Genomic DNA, 27864 nt, shown 5'->3' with positions numbered 1-27864 from the left:
ATATATATATATATATATATATATATATATATATATATATATATATATATATATAAGTGGTAAGTTTATTTCTTTATAATAATATAAAATTTTAATATATTATAATATATATTATATTACAAATTTATTTATATAATATTATTTTATAATTTTTTAAAAAATATTTTATTAAAATGGTGGCCCGTAGAGATTCCCCGAAACCGAACGGGGCAGGGATGGTATTAAATTTTTTTTGAAATAAAAACGGTGCGGGAATGATAAATGCATTCCCCGTCCCGAACCGCTCCATTACCCTCCCTATTTGTACCTCTGTAATCATAATCTTGTATTCTTGTTATATCTAACTAAAATTTTGGAATTAAATTATATATAAATTACTGCTTTAATTATATGTATAAGATATTTGTAAAAGGTCTTGCCCAAAATAAAATTAACTTCTCTATGATTTAATACTTATATTTGAAAAGGAAATAGAATAATACTAAAATGATAAGTTTATACCATAATAGAAAAATGGCTCAAGTTATTTAAGGTTTTCTTACAAATATTTTTACTGTAATGGGTTTTTTTTCTTATTAATTTATCACATTGGTAAAAAAAAATAATATAACAGTTTTCTCTTTTTACAAAATTTAAAATTATTTTCACACACTAAACAATTTTTAAACATTTAAAATGCATTTGACAATTTTAAATATGTATATTTAAAAAATTATTCAATTTAAAATAAATAAGTTCAAATTGATAGATCATACACAAAATTACGTCGTTTAAGTTATAAAAAAATATCAAATATATTTCTCTTTGATTTTTTAAGTTTTTTTCTCACATTATTTTAGTCACCCAAACCATATTCGAAAAATTAAAATACGATAAATTTTGAAAAAAAATACTCCATTTAATTTTTTTTGTCCAAAACATTTATAAATATCATTTCATTTACAAGAGTGACAAGCTAATTAGAAAAACGAAAATGATAGGTTAGAATAAGAAGACAAACGTTTTGTTTATTTGTAAAAAACTTTAAATAACTAAAATTTTGATAATTTGAGCCCGAATGGTAAAATTCAAAGTTTGAACTCATTTAATAAAAGCTATTTGACGATATCTAAGTTAGAGCCTCAAATAGATATGAGTGAATATTCATAACTCATAGGTAAAACGCAAAAACTCATGTCCATAAGGATGTGAATTCGATTTTTCACAACCAATCATTTAAAAATATATTCTATATGAGTTTGTCCACTTTATATTTATATTTATATATATATATATATATATATATATATATATATATATATATATATATATATATATATATATATATATATATATATATATATATATGAGAGTTAGAAATTGTTTTATTTTTGTTAATAAATATGACATAAAATACTCATGAATTTCATTTATTTACTTAATGGATGAGAAAAATCAGAAATAATTTATGATAATTGTGTTCATAGGTTAATTTCAACATTTTAAAATAATTGAAAGAGAGACTGATATATATGATTCATAGTGTACTTTAAATTAGTCACCATGCATAAAATAAGTAATTTGATTAATTATAATATTATTAATGTGATAAAAATAAAATTTCTAAAAAAACTAAATTAAAAAAGGACCCTTTTACAAAACTCAAATCAAACAAGTTTCTATATATATTTTGTAAATGGTCCCGTGTGTGAAGATTAAAATCAGATTTTATTACAAATACATATTAATTATTTTTTTTTATTTTTTATTTTTTATTTAAACTTAGACTCATCAGATAAACATAAAAAGTATTTTCAAATAGACAGTTTGTATTAAAGAAAAAAAAAGAGAAAGAAATGATGAAGGGAGTTTCTTTATTCCTGTGTGCCTTTTAATTGTAGGGAAGTTTGATCGTACACACTTCTAGATTCCTTCCTTCAGACAAATAAAAGTCCCTCACCTCCACCTTTAAATGACCTTGTTTGATCATGTGTTTATTAGGATATTTTTGTAATTTAATAAAAAAAGTTTGATAAAAATATTTATTTGGGATTTTAAAGAAAAATTATTAAAATATATTTTTATATTAATAAAAGTAAATAAAAATATTTTAATTGATAAATTAAAATTTAGTTAAAATAATAATGATGTAATAATTTAAAATATATATAAAAACAATATCAAACTAGTTCTAGCTAGTATTTTCATGTCAATTTTTTTTTTTACAAATATCTAGTTAGTTATTTTGTATTGATATAAATAAGGGAAAATAGAGATAAGATTATACTAATTAAAAAAAACTCAAATGGTAAATTGGATACTTTTAAAAATTCGAATTTCAAAGTTTAAATCTCGTTATAAAAAAATTTATAAAAATTTAAAACTTTCTTAACTTATTATATGTGACATTTATAAATAAATAAATAATTTATATCACTAATTTTATTGTTAAAATTCGGTAGTTAAATTAATGATAAAATATTTTATTTATTTATTTATAAATATTCTATAAATAAGAAAAAAAAACATTTTTGTATAACTTCATAAATAATGAATCTTAAATTATAAGATTTATAAAGAAGTGAGAAAAAATCTCAATTGACCTAAATAAACCCCCACCCAGTTTAGGGTTGACAATTTAGGTAAGTTTCAGGTTGGCGGGTTCGAGTTGACAGGTTAACGGGTTCAACGATTCTAATCTAAACCTGATCTGTTTAATAATTTGGATAAAAAATCTTTAACATAAACCTGACCTATTTATTTGTGTTTGACATGAACCTAACTCGTTTGACCCGATTTACCTAACTCAACTTGAACTAAACCCAATGTAATTAATTCATATATCTCTATTTCAAATTAAAATGACATAAATATAAAATAAAAATGAAGTTAAATCACAAATTCACTTATACAAAATGTTATAAAAGATAATGAGTGAGTGACTAAGAAAAAACAACACAAAACTCAACAAAAGAAACTTGTAAACGGGTTATCGGGTCTACTTTGGGTCATGTTAGGTCGACCCGATTTTGACCTGTTTATTAATTAGGTTAAACAGGTCGACCTGATTTTGACCCGAACAAAAAAAAATACATAACCCTAACCTGATTTTTTCGTGTTCGGTCCGGATCGTGTTTTCGTGTCGTGTCATGTCCAAAATTGCCAGCGACAATAAAATAAAGTATGAGTGGGTAAATAATGGATTCATTTTATTTCATCAATATTAAATTCAAAATAAATTTGGTTTTGGAATAGATTTCAAATGGTTTGAATAATTTTTAATTTTATTATATTTTATGTTATTGCTTATTATGTTTATTTATTTAATTTTGTTTTGTTATTTATTGTTTAATTTATTTATTTTACATGTCTTTTTCATATAAATAATATAAACCACTTAATTTAAACAAAAAAAAAATCAAAAATATTTTTTTTGTTATAATAATTATTATTTTTTTTATCTATAATAACTATAAGACGTTGTATTCAAAAGAATATTTGTTTTTATCTAATAGTTCATTTTTCTTTTCTGAAAGCAACACCTCTAATTTTGTAATACAATCAATTAATAGTTTTTTTTTAATTTAAACTAACAACTCTCTTTAATTAAATTTAGCTTGAGAGTCAAACTTAAAAAGAAAAAGTTCTCAAAAGCTTGGAAAATATTAGGTAATAATAGAAACCACTTATTGTTTAATATTACAAATAGGGAGGCGGAAAAAGTAGTGGTCTGAGTGTCAGGAAGAAAAGTAAAAAAAAAATTACTTTTATGAATTACCATTACTAGATTTTTTTTTAATTTTTAAGAAAACTCAATTTAAAACGAAATAATTTATTTATTCAATTCAAAATAATTTGAATTCGATTCAGTTTAAAATTCATTTTTTATTATTCTGAAAATTCAAACATGAATAATGGTCTTATTAGAAATCATTTAGAATTTGGGTTAATTGAGATTATTTTCTCTTTTAAATAATGTACAATCATTACTTGTTCAATCCTATTTCTTTACATTTATTTTTGAAAAAAATGAAAACATTTTTTTTATTAAACAATGGTATCCATTATAAATATTTTAATTTATTAAAATAATTTACTTTTATATCACATTTTTGTAAAATAATTCAAGAGCCTTCTTATTTATATATAAATTTTATAATCTTCGACTATTGATGTGGATTATGACAACAAAAATGTTTTATTAGTGCCAATGAATAATCTACGTAAGAAATGTACTAGAATTAAACCATCTAAGTTTTTATTTTATTATTTATCAAATATTTATGTATCATAATCTTTTAAAATAATAATAATATTGTATCAGTGGTTAATAAAAAACTCTATATGTTTTTCTAGTTTAAATATTCTTCTCCAATGACATGTTTCTATGTACATTTTTTTTAATACTAATTTCAAGTCTACTCATTTTAATTTTTACTTCGCCACAATCATATCTTAACCCGTTATGATGATTGATGCACTATTATCATACCAGAAGAAGGCGTCAATACTCATCCCACCGCGGACTGATGGTTGGCGCACGGTTGTCGACACCATAGGTGAGGTGCGTCGATACTCGTCCCATATTGAGGTGGACCCTTATGAAATGTTAGATATTCACCGAACAAGAGAGTTAGAAAAATGTTAAGATTCATTCTTCATTAAGCCTCTTATCGATGTTGAAGATAGAATTGTAAAGAATTACCACACCCAACTAGAGGTCTTTACAAAGCGAGACCCAAATGAGTGAGTGAGTCACATGCATCGATAATTGAAACTTCTTTCAATGAGAAGATTTCGACTTTAAGTACCTAGAAGTTAGGTCGTCGAATTAAAAACAAAACAAACACACACCCAATCATGCCCGTGAAGCACCCTCTAAGAAAGTTGAGCTTGAACCCTAACTCCTTTAATTTTAAACTTTCATTCTTTCGATTGTAACTTTCAAATTTTCTAATATTCATTGATTCACTATAGCACATGTTCATACCAGTAATTAATTGTTGTACAAATAAAATAAAAACAATAATATCACTTTTATAAAATTAACTTACCACAAAAAGCTGAATTATCACTCCAAAAGTTACATGAAGATTATATTATTAATTAGAAAATACAATATGATCGGATAATGACTTGCACCTCTAAGTTATCGCCTTATAATTTATTTAATCTCTTAATATATATTTACATCCATCAAAGAAATGGATCAATTTCAATTCCCATTTACAGATACCATGTCTTTTTAAAAAGCATACATGCATTATATAAATATTTTACTCTAAAGAGACATCGAGAGAGCAAAGCTGAGTTGCCTTTGATACTGGTGCTATGTCATCACATGCATTCCACTTTCCACTACAAAATCAACTTTGGACCCCCAAAATTTCATCTCATCTACAAGAAATTAAAAGTTATCACAATTCACACCCCCACACATAAATCTCCCCTTCCCCACCATCTCTAACCTAACCACCTCGACCTAACCATGCGAGCCGGCGCTAACTGCTCCGTTCATCAATCCCTAACTTCCGAAGCCCTAGGAGTTGTCAAACTAGCCATCACCCTTGCCCGAAGGAGGAGCCATGCACAAGTCACTCCACTCCACGTAGCCAACACCATGTTAGCATCCTCCTCCGGCCAACTAAGGACAGCTTGTCTTCAATCCAATTCTCATCCTCTTCAATGCAAAGCCTTGGAGCTTTGTTTCAACGTAGCCCTTAACCGCCTCCCTGTTCTTGCGCCTCACCACCACCGTAGCCACAACCATACCACCATATCTAATTCCCTTGTCGCAGCTTTCAAACGCGCGCAAGCCCATCAACGGCGTGGCTCCATCGAGAGCCAACAACAACCTATCCTCGCTGTCAAGATAGAGCTCGAGCAGCTCGTGATATCTATCTTGGATGATCCTAGTGTGAGCAGGGTTATGAAAGAAGCCGGTTTCTCAAGCACACAAGTCAAATCCAACTTGGAAAAATCGAGTTGTAATGGTAATAATACTAACCTTATTCATAATAAAGTGCGCAAGCCAAAATTGTCAAATCATGGTGACCTAATAGCTTTAATAGATTCAATGATGTTGAGAAAGAGTATTGTGATCATTGGAGAGTATTGCCATGACTTAGTTGGCTCTTTAATGGATAAGGTTGATAGAGGTGAAGTCCCACAAGACTTGAAAGAGATGAAGTTTATAAGCTTTCCCTTGCACTCGGTCGAGAATAGGTCTAGAGACGAGGTTGAGATGAAACTTGATGAGTTAAGGAGTTTGGTGAAGAGTTGTTTGGAGAAAGGAGTTGCTTTGTACTTGGGAGACCTCAAGTGGATATCTGATTTTAGGATTTTAAGTCATAATGATGATTCAAATGAAGTTGGGAGGTTAGTCACGAGCGAATATTGCCCGGTTGAGCATATGGCGATCGAGGTTGGGAGGTTGGTTCGGGCGATTGGAGATAGTGGAAACTTTTGGTTATTGGCTATTGCCAATTTTCATACTTTTATGAGATGCAAGAATGGCAACCCTTCTTTGGAAACTCTTTGGGGAATGCATCCACTCACTATTCCTCAAGGGAGCTTAGACTTGAGCCTCGTTACAACCGAAAGGTAAGTAAAATTTTGTAGAGAAATACTTTTTAACGACGTTTTAAACAGTAAATTAAGTCGGTTCTACCATAAGTATTGATTAGATATATGGAAAACATGATAATATATATTTCATTTTTTATTCTAAAGAAATGAGGCACAATAAACTCTTCTTGTTATCCAAATGTGAATTTTTATGTTGTCTTTCTTTTAACTTTGCCAATTCTTATATACTTTAAAAAGGAGAAATTAAAGAGAAGATTAAATGTCTAAGTTTTATTTCCTACCGAAAACGTTTTGAATTAAAGAGGATCATACTAACTACCTAATATAAAGGCGAAAAACAAAAACAAAACAATTAAACAGTTCCATTCAAAACTCATGTACTTTTAACTTTGCAGGAATAGGATTCAATTCTTGTTGCCTTTATTGTTTCTGAATTAATTCTTCCTCTTCCATATGACTAGTATCTATGTTTCTGATTTTACCCTTTTTATGTGGTGTTCTTTTATTGTTATTCTCTTAGGCAGAATTATAAAAAATAAATAAATATGTCTTCTTCTTGTAGTTTACCTTTTTTTTTTATTCTCCCCATTTATTTTCAATACAACATTAAATTTTACCATGTTAACATTATTGATTTCCATGGACAGAGAGCCTAACGTCAAGAGAAATGGACATGATCAATGTATCGAATGGATTTCTCCTCAAGGGACCATTAATGATCGGGACGAGCATCAACTTACTTGTTGCGATGAATGTTCTTCGAACTTTGAGGCCGAGGCTCGAAGATTGAAGAACAGCAATTCCGCCACATTGAGTACTCTTCCAACATGGCTCCAACAGTACAAGGAAGAGAACCAAAAGCTCAACAAGGTTTTTATTAATTAATCCTCTTACCAATTGATATTTAAGAAAAGAATTATCATATTTAATATGTAAACTTATCACTTATTTCAGGATTCCATGCAAGTCAAGGATCTTATTCAAAAGTGGAGTTCACATTGTAGATCTTTTCACAAGCAACCAAACTTATCGGAGAGGACCATCAACTTCTCTTCTATCTCGCCTTCTTCGCCTATTTCCGGGTTTTCATGCGACCGCGATCAAAATCATAGTTCTCGAGACATCCAAAATGGCATTTTCTCAAACCCTAATTCAACCACCTCTAGTGACGTGGTCGTGGAAGCGCATGAATATATTAAATGCTTCAAAGAGCTAAATTCGCGGAATATCGACATCCTATCCAATGCATTGGAGGAGAAAGTGCCTTGGAAAAAAGACAGTATACCCCATATAGTCAGCACTATATTGCAGTGTCGGTCAGGAATGATGAGACGCAAAGGAAGAGTCGCTAAAGAAGATGGGGATGTCAATGGTGAAATTAAAGAAGAGACTTGGCTTTTGTTTCAAGGTATAGATCTTAAAGCCAAGGAAATAATTGCTAGGGAATTAGCAAGGCTTATTTTTGGATCCCAAACAAATTTATGTACAATTGCTTCAAATAACTTCTCATCTACTAGAGTATATTCAAGTGAGGATTTGATGATAGGGAACAAGAGATTAAGAGATGAACCGAGCTCAAGCTATTTGGAGCGGTTTTGCGAGGCAATAGCAATGAACCCACATAGGGTTTTCTTAATTGAAGATTTGGATCAAGCCGATTATTGCTCGCAAATGGGAATCAAGATTGCAATGGAGAGTGGAAAGATCAAGTGCTCAAGTAGAAAAGAGACAAGCCTTAGTGATGCCATCGTTATCTTTAGTTGTGAGACCATTAGTTCACGTTCCATTAGTTCACGTTCGAGGGCTTGCTCTTCTCCTAAGAAAATGAAGTTAGTAGGAGATGACATCGAAGAAGAGGAGATAAGCCATTGTTTTCCCTTAGATTTGAATACTTCTTGCAACGATGATCATGACAGTGGAGATGATAGATCATTTGGTTATATTGAACTTTTGGAATTTGTCGATAAGAGGATAGTTTTTTAAGTCTTAGGAGTTGTAATCCACAAAACAATGCATTCAATATGTTTAAAATGCTTTGCTCTTATTTTGGTATTCTTTTCACTTTTATTTGTTTTTTTACTTTTGATCATTCATTAGGCATTGGTTGGAAAACATATCTTCTTACGTACTATTAACAATTAAAATCATTGATAGTTAAAAAAGAAGCAAAAAACATTAAATCAATGCCTAAAAAGTGACGCACCATCGACTATATACACGAAAAACACAACAATCAGGAACTTGTGACATTCAAAGACTAAAATTACTTTTTATGTGTAATGTAGGACTAGAATTATCTTAGGAAAAACATAGTAGATAATGAGTGGATCTGGTAGCTCAAAATGTATGTAAATTAAGGAATATTGGGAACTGGAAAAAGTAAAGAATATAATTGAGATAAGATAATATGGCAAGGGTTGGCAAAGGAACTTCATCTTTAACTTTAGAAGGTAAAAGTAAAATCTTCCCTAAGAAAATATATAAATATCAAAATTAATAGCTAGAGCTCTACTTTTGATGATGCTTTTTTTTAGTAAAGGGAATAACTTTTCATTTTCATGCCTTTGATTTTCACTAATTAAACCCAACATTCTCTCCTTTGTAAATCACTTAAAAGTAGTGAAAATTAATTGTGTGGCTCTAAATTAATTTAACTACATAAATCAAATTATTTGAAACCTTATTGTAAATAACAAGTCAAGTCTGAAAAATGTTAACCAAGCCAAGAAGGGTGGATTTGGATGGACATCAAGAAGCCTATAAAAAATAAAAATAAAATCTTGTTTTTACATGTCTATTCTTTTGCAACTAGTTTTCATGTTTTTAATTCGTTCTATGTTATAAAAGCGTCTCTAATATAATAAACAGTGTCACTAATAATATATAAAAGAAATGGAAAATACACTTACCGGCGCTAAAGTAAGCGCCGCTAAAAAGTTTACTGGTAAACTTTCTGACTCTTTAGAGCATTTAAAATATAGCGGCGCTTATATGTGTCGGTATTTGTTGTAATTTTTTGATGTGGCTTTCGATTAAAGAGGTGGCTATTTTGGATATAATATTTAGAATACATCATGTGATTTTTGTGTTTGTTGTTTGTCACTGCTAAGTATTTACTTATCAATCAAAAAATCTTTATAAACGATTATATATATATGGCTCTCTCATTCTGTGATCTTTCATGAATTTCATGTTAATTAATTAACCAGGAATCAAACCCTATGAAGGGGTTGCTTTTATAAGATGAAGCTGATTTATTAATGACTTGAACCATTTTGAGAAGTAATCTAGCTAACATGGCCTAGTCAGAAATATAATTATTCAACAAAAGATGCATGCATGGTATGCACACTTTCCAGAGATAATAAAGAGCTGTCATTATCCACAATTCCATTTTTTAAGGATTAATTGCTTGTTGGACATGAAAAGTTCATTATGCCTTGTTTACAATAATATTATTGCATTGCTACCATACCATATGCAACCTTTTTACTCTTTACTTTTTCCTAACTTTCAATGAAATAAAATGTTAAAATGAGGGTTATGTCGGTAGAGGACCGTGATAACTTTTTAAATTAAAAAAAACTATTTCATTTAGTTAATTTACAAGCGGACCACTAAATAGTGACAAGTTTTATTTTGGTCGTTAAAACTTATGTTACTAATATTGAATAGTAAAAATCCTTTTTTTTATACATGATGAATTGGATTTCAAATAGTCTGTTCTCGATTTCTCCCTGTTCCTTCTCAGGAGAACCAATTTTTTTATTGACTGTTTTGCCCCTCTATTATGAGAGGAAACAGGGATAGCAGAGAGAAATCAAAGCAGAGAATCATATTTGGAAGAATTGTATATTTTCAATCAAAGTAAATCAATGGATAAAGATGGTAAATAATACGGTTGATTAAATTTGTCATATTGTTTTTTTGTAAGATATATTTCTCTTCCATTTAGTTATATATATATATATATATATATATATATATATATATATATATATATATATATATTAAATTATTTATATTAGCATAAATGCTTATTTGGGAGGAATATGAAAATGTTTAAGATAAAAAATTAGACATGTCTCCAAGATAATTTTTTCATGTTCATTTTGTTGGCTTTGGACCTGTTAGTCATGAACATGCTTTCGGGAATTTGAATTTTTATTCGATTGAAAAGATCCTTAATGGAGAAAAGTTGGGTTCTCATTTCTTTTGATTTGTTTCTAATTTTCGTGAAACTAATTAATTTGTACGCAAATTATAAACAAAAATTGAGAAAGTGTGGTTGGTTATGTGATTGTTGGAGTTGTCTAATTTACATATACCAAGATAACAAATGAGATCTCATTCGAATATTACACCGATAATAAACCAGTCAATGTGTTATTGATTTTATCCGTTTCATTAAACTTTTATTGTTTTCTTGTAATGTTTTTATAGTTGTCTCAAATGTCTTTACTAAAAAATGATCATTTAAAAAAAAAACTCAAATTGAAGAAAGTGGACAGCCCTTTTAACAAAAGCCATTAGCTTTTCATCACTGATCACCTTTATGAGCAATATTTAGGCTTTCTAGCTCTCTGCCTTTGAGCCAATACATATTTATATAAAAAGGTTCCCCTTTGTGTACCTTCTGATGCCATCAACTTTCTTGAATAATTTGTAATCTTTATGAGTAATCTAGAGAGCTTTATCTTTGATCAAAAGAATATAATGGTTAAAAGGTGTACATTAACCTAAAAATATTGACCCAAATATACACACCCATGCTCTCTATAGGCTTTATAAGAATAGTGTAATTGATCATTAACCGACACGTGGATAGCATTATTAAATCAAATATATGCTTTAGAGCCATAATTCTTGACATAAAATAAGAATATTTGCACTAATACAAAGGAATCATGTTGAATGTTACCTAAATTTCTCAATCTGGAAATATAAACTTTTGGAGTTTTGAAATCAACTCTATTGAGATAAGTATGAATAAATAATGTATGTAAGTTGGGTTGGAATCCTCAATATTTAAACTCACAGCTTGCAAGGTTGCTTATAAATGAAGCATTAATGTTTAGTATATATATGAAAATGTTTGTAATGAGATTAACTAAAATGTGAATTTTTTCGTAACAAGACAATTATAATCTTTTATAAACTGTCTTGTTTTTTAGATTATTTTTATTTGCTAAAATGTTATGGTGTGAAGAAGGAGAATTTAAGGTAGCATCTGAGAAGAGGAAGTATGGAATGAACTTATTGGTATTAATTACTACAACAAAAATCACTTTTTTGTGTCGGCTCTTGGAAAACAACTTTTCATTGCACACAAAAGCGTCGTTAAAGATTTTCCGGCGCTAAGAAAATCATGAGTAGAATTAATGGTACAATAAGTTTAGCGACGCTTATAAAATCAGTAAGATTTATTTTTTAAGGAATTAATTATTAAATAATAATACAAAATAACATCTACAAAATCAAAATAGACAATTAATGATCTATCAAATTGTATAAACAATTTATAAAATAAAAAATTCTAATGGAAAAGATCAACGATCATGCATGCAGTTTGTTGATGGTCACCCCAAAAACGAACTCTTTGAGTTTCTGAATAATGAGTGTTAAAGTAGAGCAAGTCAAACAAACTAATTAAACAATGTTCGAAGAATTTCTACCAAATATTTTGGACGGAAGTTAACTTTATCTTTAACTAGATTGTTAAGCAACACTGAAAAATGTCATGACAGATGATAGATAATATATATGACCGAAATAGTGAGAAACTCATACAAATAATAAGAAGATGTCTATAAAAAGACTTCCATATGAAAGACCAATTCTAGTATCTCTTTATTGAAAAAATATAAAAATAACTTAATATCTGATTTTTCGCCACTTTTGTTGTTAAGATCAAGGGCGTACACGAACATTAAAAATGATTACCAACACAGTTAGAGTGTATGAACAATAAACGACTTACTAATGACTATGAGTATTCATATTATAAAAATGACAAAATAGGATGCTGAACTGAACAAAACATAACGCTAACTCAAATATTCTCAAATATTAATGATGAGAAGAGAAATAAAACACATTTCGATACTAAAACAACCATCGAAGATTTTCTAGAGAGAAAAGAGAAAATGTTAGAGGTTTTATAAGTTTATAAATATTAAATAATATTATCGACACTTATAAAGCGATGATATTATGTCGTAAATTCTTTATATTATATTAACTTATAGCATGTCATTTTCTATATTTTCGGTCCATTTGTATTACAAATAAATAATAAACTCATTTTACACCGTCTGCTTATTTGGCTCCATGAATTATGCTCAATTGAAAAGATATATAATCGAATTTCATTGATAAATTCTTTTACATTGAATTGACCTATAGTATCTAAGATGATGTATGGTGATAGAAAGTTGTGATAGTTTCTTAAATTTTTAAAAAAATTGTCATTTATATATAATTAAGTTGTACAATTAAGTTGTACGTAGAAGAGTTTGAAATATATATTTTTTTTAAATACCCATAATATAATACATCTATACAAGTGACTCTTTATTGGGCTAATTGAAATTTCTAATATTTGTTTTTTAAACCTCGAAATTTGGACTCGTTGTTAAAATTATATTGATCTATCTCTTATAAAAGTTAAATTAGTGATATAAATATTTTATTTATTTATAAATATGAGATAATAACTTAAAAATATTTAAGTATAGTTTTAAAATACGCGGTTCAACCGATCCACCGTAAAACGGTTGGAAGTCCGGGTTTGACTTCAATACAGTTATTTTTCGAACCGGTCAAAATCCGGTCGGAACCGAGAATTTCCGATTTGAAAGTTTACACATTACAAAAAGCTATTCTCTCGGTTCAGATCTACCGTTCTAGACAAAATTAATAAGGTTAGTCCTCTGTGGCCGTCGTCATTCATTTACCGTTCTTGTGCCGTCTCAAAAAATCCATTTCCAACACTTTCGGTTAGTTTAATTTACTGATTTTGTTTTCTTCTGACTGTTTGATTGACAACAATAAAAACATTGCTTTGATGATGAATGCCTTATTATATTTATGTCTTCCTTCGAGATTTTTCATAGGTTTTGCCTTCCTTAGGTTCAGTTTTTAATACAGTCATACAAAATTTCTGATAGATAGTGCTTATAAAAATGATGTACAGCTAGAGACTTTGGTTCAGTTTTTGTGTATAGTAGAAACATATACCATTTTCAAATGATCTTTATAGGACTTCAGAGTTGTGCCTAAGTGATCACATCAAGGTTTTATTAGCCACTTTCGACAATCATGTACATCAATTGTGGTTGGAAAACATGTTTAAGATTGGATTGTTTTTGTCTGTTTAAAGAATCGAGTTGAAAATTGAAATTTAAAGGGTTAATTAGTAATCTAAAAATCAACAATGACTTGGCCTTAACTCCTGTTTTTGCAAGTATTGAATATATACTCATTTATATCATAGAAACTTTTTGTATGAGTTTTATTTTCTGTTTTTTGCAAGTATTGAGTGGAATTCGTTAAATCAAAATGATTCTGTCAACGTGTTTGAAGATAGTGGCTAATAATATTATTGCATTTTGTTTATAATAGATAACTTATAACTTAGTAATACCACCTTGGATTGAATCAATGTTTAATATTATAGATAAGTTCTACAACAAGTTCACACTTATATGCATGCAAATGATTTGTGAATTTCCATAAAATATTTTAACTTCTACAGAGAAGACTCTTAAGCTAATGACTGCCTGAGTATAATAATTTTTACACATTATTTTATCACAAACCCACACATCATATCATATGTAGTTCTAGGATTCCATAACAAAGATGAAAGACCATAAATTGTTCTTCAATAGATGGACTTACACTTTAAAATGAAAAATATAGTTTTCGGTCAATGTTAAAACATTAAATACTTTTAAAAATAATTTCAAGGTCCACATGGGCACATTAGTCCGCTTGAGCATTTATTTGAAAAACTGGATGTCATATATGTTCAAAATTTGTATAATTGAGAATGACTAGTTTATCCTTGGCAGTTTACTTTTCAAGATTGAGTTTTACGCTTCAATAAATTTAAAAATTAAGATCTTTTTTTTTACTTAAAACGGTTTGAGTTGAATGAGACATTATCCCAATCGAATAACACACCGGGATGATGTTATAAATAATTCCGAGAACTATACGAAACTTCCCATGACCTCGAATTAACGGATCAATAACTCAGTCAAAAACATCAAACCTGTAGTTTGATGATCTTGACGACCGAAGAGGGTTGGCCCTGGACCGAGAGTTCTTCTCACTCATGACTGACGAAAGTTAGCCCAAGGCTAACCCAGACCGAGAGTACTCCTTCTCATCCAGGACCGACGAAAGTTAGCCCAAGACTAACCCATGACTGAGTGTTCTTCGCGCCCAGGACCGGAGAAAGTTAGCCCAAGGCTAACCCAAGATCGAAGAATCTCTCGCACCCCAATCGAGGAATCTCGACATAGGACCGATGAAAATCACATCCATAATCGAGAACACCGGTCCTATGGTCTATTTGATTTGAATTTTAAGTTTTCAAAATTTTGGAACTCAAACCATTTTTTAAAAATCTGAAAAAATAAAAAATAATTTCAAAATATATTTAGAATATTTTCATAAAAAATATTTTGACAATGGTCTATTTGAGATTTATTTTTATATTCTAATACCTTAAAACTAATATTTTCAGGTACGTTTCTCACTAATCATCGACATCAACTTTAGGCACCAACATTTAAATATTGTTTTTACAATTTTAAATACTCAAAAAACTGATAAATGTTTAGGACCTGAAGAATAATTAGTTAAATAAAACGTAATAAAACTAAATTTTCAAAAGTCAAGACTTTATAAAGTAGAGACCGTTTTAAATAGGTACAAAGGATATAGTACGAAAACCTTTTTTTGAATATCACCAAACATCAAACCAAAAAGAGACTCTAGTCAAAAATACGTTTGTAGACGAATAATTTTATTGATTTAAAAAAAACAATTGGCGATTCTTATCATATAAATAATCTCTTAAATTAATTATTTTTAATTAATTTAAATACATATTTTTAATCAAATTTTAATTTGATTATTTTAAATCTAAAATGATTATTTGAAATTTGATCAAAATTAATTATTATTACAATTAATTCTAAAATATTGAGTACATATTTTTATAAATCTTAAAAAAAATATTTTATTAAAAAGAATCCTGACATTCAAACCGATGTTAAAATTTCTTGAACCTCGAGCTTTTCCGGGACAAGGTTTTCAGGGGTTACAAATATTATTAGGACACTTATTGCAAGAAGCAAACTGTTTATTCAAGCTATACTTGATTTTGCAACCCTACAAGAGAGGATAGTTAAGATAGATGAGAAAATGTTATTTCATGAAGTTGAACACTTTACTAATAGTAGACTACCATCTTTTGCACATGAATGACATTGGATATGTCGAAGTCTCTAAATGCAGTACTTACAAATTTTGTAAGTAATTCATAACTTTAGTATAAATAGAAATCATTTTATGTTTTATGTTTTATCTATTATAGATAATTGGATAATATCATATTTAATAGATGAATGGTGCAATTCGTTTGGAGGAAGTACCTCAACTTTGCAAAAGTTTACAATTAGATTCCTCATTCTAACATCTTCTTCAACATGTTGTGAGCATGGAGCACATTTAATTGAGTTTATTCAAAAAAGAAAAATAGATCAGAGCATGAAGGACTTAATGACTTGGTCTATATTCTTAATGACTTGGTCTATATTCATTATAACATGCGTTTGCAAAATATATATGAATATATTGTCAAAAACTTAATCACTTTATCTTATATTATTTAATTTTAAATTATAGGTGCACGCGTGCTGAACAATCATATGATCTTTTGATTATGAATTCATTGATAAGACAAAATTTTGGATCATTGAGCAAGAATCAGAAGCAAATATTTGTATAAATAAATTGGAAATAATGTTAGAGGAATCACTCATTTGTGTTGAAAAACAAGATGAAAATATGGGAATAGATTCACTCATTTGTGTTGAAAAACAAGATGAAAATATGGGAATAGATTCACTCCTTAACTACATGCTTGCAATATTTTTCATATTGTGAATTTGTAATATTGAGATGTTATTCAATGTAAAATATTATCTTTGATTTCGGTTGCTAGTACGGATTGCGAGAATAAAGATTGAATAACACAATCATTGCTATTGTTATGAGAAAAACAATATGATTTGAATATTTAATATTGTGATTGCTCGTTTTCATGTTTGGATTGAAATATTAGATGGTGACATTGTTGCTTTTGTTAATGTTATTGACTTATTATAAGTATATATATTTGGTATGATTGTTGTTTTAATTGTACAAAATTATGAATATTTGATATAATATTAATTTAATTTATAAATTATTGAATTTAATTAGCATGTATTTGATTATTTTGTATAAGTATAATTGATTATATATATATAATTTACGCATATATATTTAATTTTTTTTTTAAATAAAATAAAATTCGGTCTAATAGGTGTTTTGAACCGATGTTTGAAAAAAAAAAAAAAAAAATCAAGTTGATGATGGAAAGAAGAAAAATCTTATTTGTATAAATTTAATCATAAGTAGTTTTAAACTGTACAAATTTAAAATAACAATTAGATCTAACACACATAAAAATTAAATAACTAACTCAGATTTCCCATCCATATGTTGGATATTAGATTTTTCTTGAAAAAAAGTTTTATTCTATAAAATAAAAAATTGTTTGAAAATTTAATTGATTAAAATAATAATAATATTTTTTATTAAAATTTTATAGAAGTAAAATAAAATATTTTAACTGATAAATTAAATAGTTAAAAATAAATAAATTAATAATAATTTATTTGTTTTTTTAAAATAAAAAAAATTATCTAGCTCTTACTCTTAACGTATCTGAAAACCCTAATTTTGAAGACCATCCATCCATCTTCTCCTCCAATGATAATGATAGCGGCAGCAACATCTCTTTATATCTTCCATCGTTTCTCTCTCCAGATTTAGCGGCGATCCTTCATTATCTGCGCTCAGTCTTTCTGTAAGTTCAACACTTTGTAATCTTCTTCTTTTATAAAAAAAAGGAAATCAGGAAGAACGAGTAATGTAAAGATCGTCCGAGTTTTCTGATTCAATCGAGTTCGCCGAATCTATCGAGTTAACTCCCAAACTCGAGCGAGTTCACGAATTAACTCGCGAGTTTAACAGTCTTTGATTCAACCGCTTAACATCTTTAGTTATTGATTAAAACTTTGTACCCTAACTGTGATCTAGTGCTTCAGAGTCTCAGACAAACTTTTAAAACAATACCCACCCGACGCAAGAGAGGCGCAGCCATCCCAGGGTCGCCGCCGCCGCTGCAAGAACTTCCTAGCCTCTTTTGTCAAGAATCTTAACAAAGTCGAGACCTTTGAAGCCCGACGAAGGTACTTTTGTTTCATTGCTTTTCATTACAGATTTCCTTTAGAATTTGTTGAGAGTCTGATTGCTTTTTCGGCTTAAATCTGATTTGTTTTCATGTATTTGAGATGGTTGATTGATTGATATTGAGCTTTTGCTTGAATTTTGTAATGCAGCAACACTCAATTATAGATTTCACTATTTTCTTTTCTTTATTGTTCTTTCGAAGAGGTGTAAAGATCTACTGTTCTTAATTTGATGACTTCTTCTTCTTAAGCATACGCATTCCTTTGGTTTTTGGTAATCAGATGAAATATGGAATACAGGAGGAAAGGTGCAAAGCTCTTCATGTTCCTCTATTTTACTATGTATTTGAAATGTAGCTCTTGAAATTCATTGGTTGTTGATTCTATTTACATTCTAGTGAACATGGTTGGCTGTCTTGATCAATCAATTTCATTATTTTAGACAAAATTGTTGGTACACTATGAATGAGATATTTTGCTGATACTTTCTTCATTTTGATTGCTTTCTTCAATATTGATTTAGCAATCATGCACATATGGGCTAATGGGTTGTAAAACTATGGGTCGGGTGAACCATTTACTCCCCCCCCCCCCCCCCCCCCCCCCCAGTTTATACCAACAGACCACAAGACTGTGTCTCTATGTATTTAATTATTTATTTTGCTGCACTAAACTTATATGTCTTCATGAATGTTCTAGTTTTATGAGTAATTTCTTACTATGAACTAATCCAGGGATTCCCATCATTATCAAATAGGTAGACAATAGACATTTCAAAAGCAACTTCTTGATTAAGAGTTTGTTAGCTCTAACTTTGTACTTTGTAATTTAAACATGAGAAGGACAAAAGGTAGAAATAGATTCAGCTCGTATGATGCTGATCTTATTTGGAAACTGAAATTTTGCCATAATCACGATATCATTAGAAAATCATCAAAGTTAACTGATGTTTTTGGTATAAGTTTGTTTTCTAGCTCAAAATCATCCAGATTTTAGTGTGATTTTAAGCCACTAGGGTGGCTCAAGTGGTAAGAGTTTTTCTTAAGAAAATAAATGTCTAATGTTCGATTTTCACTGAGAATGTTTTAAGTTGAAGTGAGGGTCCATAACTGTGGTGGTAGTGCTAGCTTCCTTCAATTCAAAAAAAGAAATTCTATTGTGATTTTTACTTCATTTGGTTTACATATGAACTTTTGGATCATAATCTAAATTATTTGTGATTCTTGCTTCATTTGGTGTAAAGATTATTTTTTGAATCATGCCTATGATTTTCTGTAAACATAAAAATGTAGATATTTTCTGATCACCAACGTCTCACTGTAAATAAGAAAAGTGAATAGTTTGTTGCGAGTATTTCTTTCCTTTTTGAGCTCTCATATAGTCTCATATGGCATATCCTTAAAACATAGTATGTCGATCTTTCACATTTGGGCTTCTTTCCTCAGGTTCATTCGCTGAAAAACCATCATGAATTTTGTCAACGTACTTTGTAAAAGACTAAATTTGAAGGAGTTGGTCACAAATACTCCAGTTTACAGCTCAGCTGCAGGTATATATCTGTTCTTAACATCCAGGATCCAATTGTTGTGTTTGGCTATCCGTGTGATTTATGATTAATTTTGTCCATTTGAATCAGATATAGCTGGAGGTGCATTCAACACTTCATTTAGGCGTTGGGCTACAAAAAAGACTGCAGGTTCTACAAAGAATGGACGGGACTCGAATCCCAAGAATCTTGGAGTGAAGAAGTTCGGTGGAGAGGTGAATTTAAATAAATACAAATATGTGGCGAAAATGAGAATGCTAAAATTTATGTGTTATGACGCAGAGAGTTATTCCTGGAAATATAATTGTTCGTCAAAGAGGAACTCGGTTTCATCCAGGTAATTATGTGGGAATGGGGAGGGATCACACCTTGTTTGCTTTGAAAGAAGGTTCGGTCAAGTTCGAGCGTAACAAAATGACTGGACGCAAGTGGATTCATGTTGAACCAAAGGAAGGACATGTTCTTCACCCGGTTTACTCAAGTGCCACAGCTGCTGAGCTCAAAACTGCTGTTTAGCTTCTCTATTTGTTTTAATCTGACATGGGTCTTTCTGATGAACACATTTTCAACAAAATTCATGTAGTTTTTTACTGGGACTTTACTTGTTCTGAGATATGGTCTGGTTTGATTTTATTTTAGAAACCATATAGCTCAAGCTTCTATTTTATTAGCTAAAGTTTGACAAAATAAGTGGCTTATTTTAACTATTCCAATAATTGACAATTGAAACAAGTTTTCTTCTGATTTCTGAGAGATTATTTAAAATTCTTGTTTAGGTGGTAGATTTGTAAGTTCTCAAGTAATAATTTATTTTAAATATATATCATTATTATTATATATATAATTTATTAAAATAATAATAAATAAATTTAAAATTGTAAGAATTTGAATAACAGAGTTTATTTAAAACATACTTGTTTGGCATTTTTTTAAATCTTAAGATTTTGAGAGTTAAATTCAAAATTTTATATAACTTATTTATTATAAATCTATTAAAAAGTATAAATTATTTGTTCTTAAGTAAATTCAAATGAAACAGTATTAAATTATTGTTATAAAATGGACTTTTTAATAATAAAAACAAAATGGAAAACATTACAATTCAATCATTTAATAAAAAATTAATCAATTAACTAATTAAAGTAAAAAAAAGTTGTATCTAAAAGATAAAAAATTTCAGTTTAATTCTCACTAAAAATACTAAAAATGAATAACTCAAAAAAATGTAACATTTTATTTAAGTAATCAAAAATCTCAAATTCAATCACAATAAAAACACCTAAGTTGAAATGACTAATAACTAACAACTTTAACCTACATGATTTGAAACAATATGATTTGTGATTTGATAGCCAAACAACTAGATAGATTAGGGGTAAGCAAAACCCCGAATAAATTGAACCTATGAAAAATTGATTGTATCGAGTTCTGATTGATTCATAATTTTCTGTACCGATGTCGGGTCGGTTGACAATTTAAATAATAAAAAATCGACGGTTTAACCGACCGACCATATATATACGTGTTTTTGATATATTTATAAATGATGGACCTAATGTTTAATATTGGCACATATATTTATTATTTTGTATATTTAACTTAAAAGAAAATGATTAAACTGATAAATCGACCTAACATATTTTATAACTAACCAAACCGACCTTTAATCGTCAAATGACGAATGAAAATTTTGAAAAACTGACACCAATGGTTGAGATTAATTTTTCGATAAAAATACCGATTGAACTGAAATGCTGGTCTCTTAAGATGGATCACACTAAGATTGTTTTCTTACCCAATAGGATAACACTCTTCTCAGTAATTACTAATTAGGGCACTAAATAAGAAATAAAATAAGAAGAGAAGAGGTCAAACAATCAAACCACAATATGAAATTACAAATGGTTTAGTTTATTCCTCCACACATGGGCCATTGCATTTTGGGACAAGTAAGAGTATTAATATTATTTATTATTAGGAAATAGTCTAAAGTTCCTAAACCACTCCATATATAATATAGTCAAACCTTCTCACCTTAATTAACTACAGAACCATTTTATAAATCTATCAAACTAAATCCTCCTTTGAATCTTCAACTGAAATTTAATTAAAAAAATATATATATTTAATTATGGAAAGATTTTAAAACTATCTTTTCAATGAAAAATGATTAAACCTAACCTAAGGCAAAGAAAAACGATGGAAGTTTGGGGAAAAGTCATCGGATGCCTTCTTCTTCTTCACCTTCCATCAACAGCAACCGCGTTGAATATCTTTAAACGTGCGTTCTTCATTTCTATATATATATATATTCATCCCTCCCATGGTATCATCCATCATCTTGAATTCTTACTCATCATCCGAAAGAGACAATGGGAGAATCTAAACAGCCACACCTCAACGGAGCATACTACGGTCCTTCCATTCCACCGCCGTCCAAAACCTACCACAGGCACGGCCGCGGCTCTAGTTTCGACTGTTGCGGCTGCCTCTGCGGCTGTCTCTTCAGTCTCATTTTCAAGATCCTCTGCACAATTCTGGTCACCATAGGTCTTATTGTCTTGGTTCTCTGGCTCGTCTTCCGCCCTAATCAGGTCAAATTCTACGCCACCGATGCGACTCTCACTCAGTTCGACCTCTCCACCACAAACAACACTCTCTATTACAACCTCGCTCTAAACCTCACGATTCGAAACCCTAACAAGCGCGTCGGAGTCTACTACGACCAAATTGAGGCCAGCGCCTATTACGAAGACGAGCGGTTACAGACTAAGGATCTGCAGAGATTCTATCAGGGACACAAGAACACGGCCAATGTGAGCACCGAGTTTCAAGGGCAGAGTGTGGTGGTTTTGCAGGGATCCGATAGAACGAGTTACGATTCGGAGAAGGTATCGGGGATCTATAGCATTGATTTGAAGCTTAAACTCCGAATCCGATTGAAGGCCTGGTGGTTCAAGACGCCGAGATTTACCAGCAAGGTCGAGTGCGATCTGAAGATACCTTTGAATTCCAACATTAATGGCGGTTCGTTTCAGAGCAAGAGGTGTGATATTGACTGGTAGTCAGTCACCGGTTTATTTTCTGTTTGTTCCATTCCTTCCTTCCTTCTTTGTCATTGGGAAATTTGATGGAATAACCCTCATAAGAGGGGAATTTCCACTATTAACAGGTGTTTAATAAATTTTTCATTTTTGACCTTTTGCCTTGGCAAAAGGTCAGTTTTACCCTTTAATAAAAAAAAATAAATTTGATTTTCATTCTCCCCCTCTTCCTTTCCCCCGTTCTCCTTTCACTCCCTTCCAACTTCCCGAAGACGACTGATCAACCCCGAAGACGACGACGACGCCGAAGAGCCCCCGAAACATCGACGACGTCCTCTCCCTCGAACCCTCCCTCGAACCCCGACGAGCTCCGACGACATACAAGAGCCCCCGACGAGAATCTCAACTCAAATACGTTGAATGTGAGTTTATCTTCCCCGTTTCTATCCTAGTTCTCCGATTTATATCCATGCATGTTATAATGGAGGAATGGTTTAGGGTATTGTTTAGGTTTAGGTATGTGTTTAGGTTTAGGTAGTGTTTATTGTTTAGGTTTATTGTTTAGGTTTAGTTTTGGGTTTCAAATGCTTCTGTCGAAGGCTGTTGCAGGGTTTTGGGTTTATTGTCGATGGCGATGATGCATTTTCGCAGGCGACAGTGCATCTGTCGCAGACGACAGTGCATCTGTCGCAGACGACGATGCATCTGTCGCAGGCGAATAGTATATTCTGCCTGCGACAGATGCATCTTTCGTCTGCGACAGATGCATCTGTCGTCTGCGACAGATGCACTGTCGTCTGCGACAGATGCACTGTCGCCTGCGAAAGATGCACTGTCGTCTGCGACAGATGCATCTGTCGCAGACGAAAGATGCATCGTCGCCTGCGAAATATGTCATATTTCCTTTAAATTAGTGGTATTTACTTTCATTATTCTGACTTATTGATTTTTTGCAGATGGCAACAACCAAATGCAAAAACAAAACTGTAATTGAGAACTTTCCTGGACGTGTTTCATGGAAATCTACTTGCACCTGCTTGTTAAAGACCAAGGACAAGTTTAATCACTTTGGTCTTATGGAAAGGGCTATGAAGAGTCAATTTCAGTATCTATTGAAAGCCCCAACTGTCATTTTCTCAGGAACAATAATCCACCAGATGTTGATCAGGAAAAGCAGCTCCAATTCGAAGGGAATAAGTTTCTTAGTCAATGGTCAGCAGCTTTACTAGGGCATGAAGGAATATGCCTTGGTAACAGGCCTAAATTTTGGAAGATTTCCTGTCATTGAAAACTGGAACGCTGAAGAAATTCCACCTCTAGTCCATAAATACTTTGGTGGCAGAACAGTTGTTAAAGTGACAGAAGTTCAAAGTGTTTTCCTCAACTGCTCTGAGAAGGAAGATGCATGGAAGCTTGGGCTCATCAACCTTATCTACCAGTGTCTCTTTGGATCTGATAATAGGAAGAGGGTATGTTTGAAGATCTTCAGCATGGTGGAGGATATGGAAATGTTCCTTCAATTTCCATGGGGAAAGGTGTCATTCAATTCAACTTTGAAGGGTATTGACAAGGACATGAAACATCTTCGGCAGCTATATGTGGAGAAGAAGGAAACTTGCAAGGGGAACTGTGATGTTGCTTATACTATTAGTGGCTTCGCCATAGCCTTCCAAGTTTGGACATATTTGGTTATGAAGACATTTGTCCCCAAATTTGCGGATATGATCGAGGAAAAACATACATGCCCAAGGATATTACTTTTTACAGCCTCCAGAAGCAACACCAACACTAGCCAAGAGGTATCCAATGCCCTTTTCAAATGCAATGTCTTTAACAAGATTCATGAGTCTGAGGAAGAGAAGAGGAACTACTGTGGGGATGACTTTGAAGAAATGGGAGATTACATTTATGATGATTTATTTGAGGTGGATGGTAGGAAGAGAAAGAATGAAGATGGTACTCCCAAAATCACGCCCAAGAGGAGAACAATTAAAAGGACAGCAATTAAGATGATCGAGTCTAGTGATGAATCTAGCGAAGACAGCTCTCGGTCTACTACTCGTGAATCAACCCATGTCCCTTCAGCAACGAGTCCTCAAAAGAAAGAAGACAGTTCTCCTACTAGGCAAGACAAGTTTGACAATCCGGTGACTAAAGCCCAGAATGATGACAAGTTTGATGAGCTTACAAAGGATGTGAAGGAGTTGACAAGGGATGTGAAGGAGCTGAAAACTGAAATGAAGGTAATGAAAGAGGATCAACGGGTTATGTTCAAACACATAATCCAATTATTGGATGAAATAAAACAACAAAAGAATGATGTTTCTGCTGCTGATATGAATGATGTTGGGTTGGAGGATGTTGTTGCTGCTACTGATATGAATGATGTTGGGTTGGAGGATGTTGTTGCTGCTACTGATATGAATGATGTGGAGAAGGATTTGGAAATCAACAAAGATGTTGCTGATGAGAATGATGAGGATGCTGTTGTTGATGGTTTGGAGATGATAACCAATGATGATGTTGGGTTGGAGGATGCTGTTGTTGATGGTTTGGAGATGATAAACAATGCTGCTGTTGTTGATGATGACAAAGATTCTTCTGCTGTTGATGGGTTGGAGATCAACAAAGAAGCTGTTGTTGATGATGATCAAAACAAGGATGCTTCTGCTGTTGATGGTTTAGAGATCAATAATGAAGCCGAGCAGAATGAAAACAAAGTTGAAGAGGCTGAAAACAAAGTTGAAGAGGCTGTTGATGAAGAGGTTGTTGATGGTTTGGAGATCAACAAAGAAGCCGAGCAGGATGTAAACAAAGATGAAGAGGCTGTTGATGAAGAGGTTGTTGATGGTTTGGAGATCAACAAAGAAGCCGAGCAGGATGTAAACAAAGATGAAGAGGCTGTTGATGAAGAGGTTGTTGATGGTTTGGAGATCAACAAAGAAGCCGAGCAGGATGTAAACAAAGATGAAGAGGCTGCAGCTGTTGTTGATAATAATGTTGAGTTGGAAAAGAAAGAATTGGCCACGAAGAAGAAGAGGAAGGTAGTTTTAGCCAAAAATAGGTTGGGCAAGAAAAGGAAGATGAATGAAGAGGCTGACATGGGAAAGAAGAATGATGAAGAGGATGACATGGGAAAGAAGACTGATGAAGAGGCTGAGTTGGGAAAGAAGAAGGATGATGATGTATTGGTATTGACTCCAACAAGATTTCAGGGACAGAGTTTTCGGAGAAAGAAGAGGTCCACACAATTGGGGAACTATACAGATCCTAATGGAAAATCTTTTAAACTCATTGATCCAGTAACTGTGAATCCTCTTTTAGATTATGATAGTGAACTGTTGGATGATTTGAAACAATGGATGAAGCTGGAGGATGATGACACGATAAATCTGGTTCTTTTCTATGCTGGTCGAGAATTGTTTAACAGAATGTTGAGGCCTCAGAATTGGCTACATGATCAGGTAAGTTTTTGTTGTTGAAACTGTATTTTGGGTATTGTATTAACATGAGGTTAAAGAGAAATAGCAGGAAGTGCATCTGTCGCCTGCGCCAGATGCATTTCCCGCCTGCGACAGTGCATCTGTCGCAGACGACAGTGCATCTGTCGCAGACGACAGTGCATCTGTCGCAGACGACAGTGCATCTGGCGCAGGCGGGAAATGCATCTGGCGCATGCGACAGATGCACTGTCGCCTGCGACAGATGCATTTCCTGCTATTTCTCTTCATGTTCTGTGCTTAATTCATTCGATGCTCTGTGCTTACTTCATTTTCTCGAATCTGTCGCAGGAGATAGATGCAGCATGTTACATTCTTAAAAAAAGAGTTGCCAATTTTCCCAAGACTTATCAACCGATGGATTTCTCAATATGTGACTGTAATGTCTCTACGAGGTTGTCGTTACGTTATTCAAAGTTCTCCAAAAATCCACAAACATACACATTCGATGATGACTTGATGGAATATTTCAGGGGTGATGAAGAAAAATTGATGACTTCTTGGATGATTGTAGATAAGATATATTTCCCTATGAATCTTAATATGAAGCATTTGGTCCTTTGTGAGGTGCAACTACAAGATTGGTGCATCAATGTTTATGACTGCGAACAAGGATTTATCAAAAAGAATCAATATGACAAGTTCATGAAACCACTATGTGAAATGATTCCATATCTCTTTCTATTTGGAACGACCGAGTTTGACAGGATCAAGTATCCTAAGTTCAGTTTGGAAGGAATGTCATATGTTGTAATACCACACCCAAGAGTCCCCAAGTGCACGAAGAGTGGAGACTGTGGTCTTTTTACAATCATGTATTTGGAGTACCTTACTGCAAAATTGGATATATCAGCTGTGACATCAGAGAACATTGTTTTTTGGAGACAAAAATGGGCAGTTAGGTTGTTCCACCATATAATAGACCCATAGAAAATGGACATAATTTAGCTATGTATATTTTTGAATGTAAACCTTATGTATTTATTTTTGAATGTAATTTAGTTTTCTATTTTGAATTCAAATATAATATATCAGTTTTCCAGTCTCCATCTAAGAGTAGAAAAACACCAACATGAAGAGAAATAGCAGGAAATGCATCTGTCGCAGACGACTGTGCATCTGTCGCAGACGACAGTGCATCTGTCGCAGGCGGGAAATGCATCTGTCGCATGCGACAGTTCATCTGTCGCATGCGACAGATGCATTTCCCGCCTGCGACAGATGCACTGTCGTCTGCGACAGATGCACAGTCGCCTTCGTCACCTTCTTCGTCACCTTCGTCACGTCGTCGATGTTTCGGGGGCTCTTCGGCGTCGTCGTCGTCTTCGGGGTTGATCAGTCGTCTTCGGGAAGTTGGAAGGGAGTGAAAGGAGAACGGGGGGAAAGGAAGAGGGGGAGAATGAAAATCAAATTTTTTTTTATTTTTATTAAAGGGTAAAACTGACCTTTTGCCAAGGCAAAAGGTCAAAAATGAAAAATTTATTAAACACCTGTTAATAGTGGAAATTCCCCTCTTATGAGGGTTATTCCATCAAATTTCCCTTGTCATTTCAGTTCTCTAGAGCATTTCTTTCTCCTTATTGTAATGTACTACTACTACATCATATTGATTTGATTTTTAGGGCTTGTGAATAAATAAAAGGCATTTGATTTCATATTATATGATTTATTTA

At 31.7% G+C, this 27864-nt stretch overlaps 4 protein-coding genes across 4 annotated transcripts; all 4 read left to right on the top strand.

Moving 5' to 3' along the window:
• The first annotated feature begins 5223 nt into the window (after positions 1–5223).
• Positions 5224–8619, top strand: LOC124913752 (protein SMAX1-LIKE 3-like). The gene is made up of 3 exons (XM_047454165.1): positions 5224–6582; positions 7215–7437; positions 7522–8619. The coding sequence occupies exons 1-3, from the start codon at positions 5468–5470 to the stop codon at positions 8548–8550; spliced, it is 2367 nt and encodes a 788-aa protein (XP_047310121.1). The 5' UTR covers positions 5224–5467; the 3' UTR covers positions 8551–8619.
• Positions 8620–17938: 9319 nt separating this feature from the next.
• LOC124915049 (50S ribosomal protein L27-like) lies at positions 17939–20317 on the top strand. Its single transcript, XM_047455698.1, has 4 exons — positions 17939–18101; positions 19547–19650; positions 19738–19862; positions 19930–20317. Exons 2-4 carry the CDS (start codon positions 19569–19571, stop codon positions 20161–20163), a joined length of 441 nt encoding a protein of 146 aa, XP_047311654.1. The 5' UTR covers positions 17939–18101; positions 19547–19568; the 3' UTR covers positions 20164–20317.
• Positions 20318–21974: 1657 nt separating this feature from the next.
• LOC124916532 (NDR1/HIN1-like protein 3) lies at positions 21975–22754 on the top strand. Its single transcript, XM_047457263.1, has one exon. The coding sequence runs from the start codon at positions 22020–22022 to the stop codon at positions 22710–22712; it is 693 nt and encodes a 230-aa protein (XP_047313219.1). The 5' UTR covers positions 21975–22019; the 3' UTR covers positions 22713–22754.
• Positions 22755–23923: 1169 nt separating this feature from the next.
• LOC124916050 lies at positions 23924–27121 on the top strand. Its single transcript, XM_047456784.1, has 2 exons — positions 23924–26155; positions 26483–27121. The coding sequence occupies exons 1-2, from the start codon at positions 23924–23926 to the stop codon at positions 27119–27121; spliced, it is 2871 nt and encodes a 956-aa protein (XP_047312740.1).
• Positions 27122–27864: the final 743 nt, after the last annotated feature.

Source organism: Impatiens glandulifera, chromosome 9 (assembly GCF_907164915.1).
Source record: "Impatiens glandulifera chromosome 9, dImpGla2.1, whole genome shotgun sequence".
NCBI lineage: Eukaryota > Viridiplantae > Streptophyta > Magnoliopsida > Ericales > Balsaminaceae > Impatiens > Impatiens glandulifera.
Note: the sequence above shows the minus strand (reverse complement) of the source record. Positions and strands in the feature narration are given on the sequence as shown.

Bases quoted from the DNA above. Each gene is read 5' to 3' on its own strand.
- LOC124913752 (XM_047454165.1), top strand. From the start codon at position 5,468: ATGCGAGCCGGCGCTAACTGCTCCGTTCATCAATCCCTAACTTCCGAA. The intron at 6,583-7,214 runs GTAAGTAAAATT...TTCCATGGACAG, and splicing joins AGCCTCGTTACAACCGAAAG to AGAGCCTAACGTCAAGAGAA. The intron at 7,438-7,521 runs GTTTTTATTAAT...CACTTATTTCAG, and splicing joins AGAACCAAAAGCTCAACAAG to GATTCCATGCAAGTCAAGGA.
- LOC124915049 (XM_047455698.1), top strand. From the start codon at position 19,569: ATGAATTTTGTCAACGTACTTTGTAAAAGACTAAATTTGAAGGAGTTG. The intron at 19,651-19,737 runs GTATATATCTGT...CATTTGAATCAG, and splicing joins AGTTTACAGCTCAGCTGCAG to ATATAGCTGGAGGTGCATTC. The intron at 19,863-19,929 runs GTGAATTTAAAT...GTTATGACGCAG, and splicing joins TGAAGAAGTTCGGTGGAGAG to AGAGTTATTCCTGGAAATAT.
- LOC124916532 (XM_047457263.1), top strand. From the start codon at position 22,020: ATGGGAGAATCTAAACAGCCACACCTCAACGGAGCATACTACGGTCCT.
- LOC124916050 (XM_047456784.1), top strand. From the start codon at position 23,924: ATGAAGGAATATGCCTTGGTAACAGGCCTAAATTTTGGAAGATTTCCT. The intron at 26,156-26,482 runs GTAAGTTTTTGT...AATCTGTCGCAG, and splicing joins AGAATTGGCTACATGATCAG to GAGATAGATGCAGCATGTTA.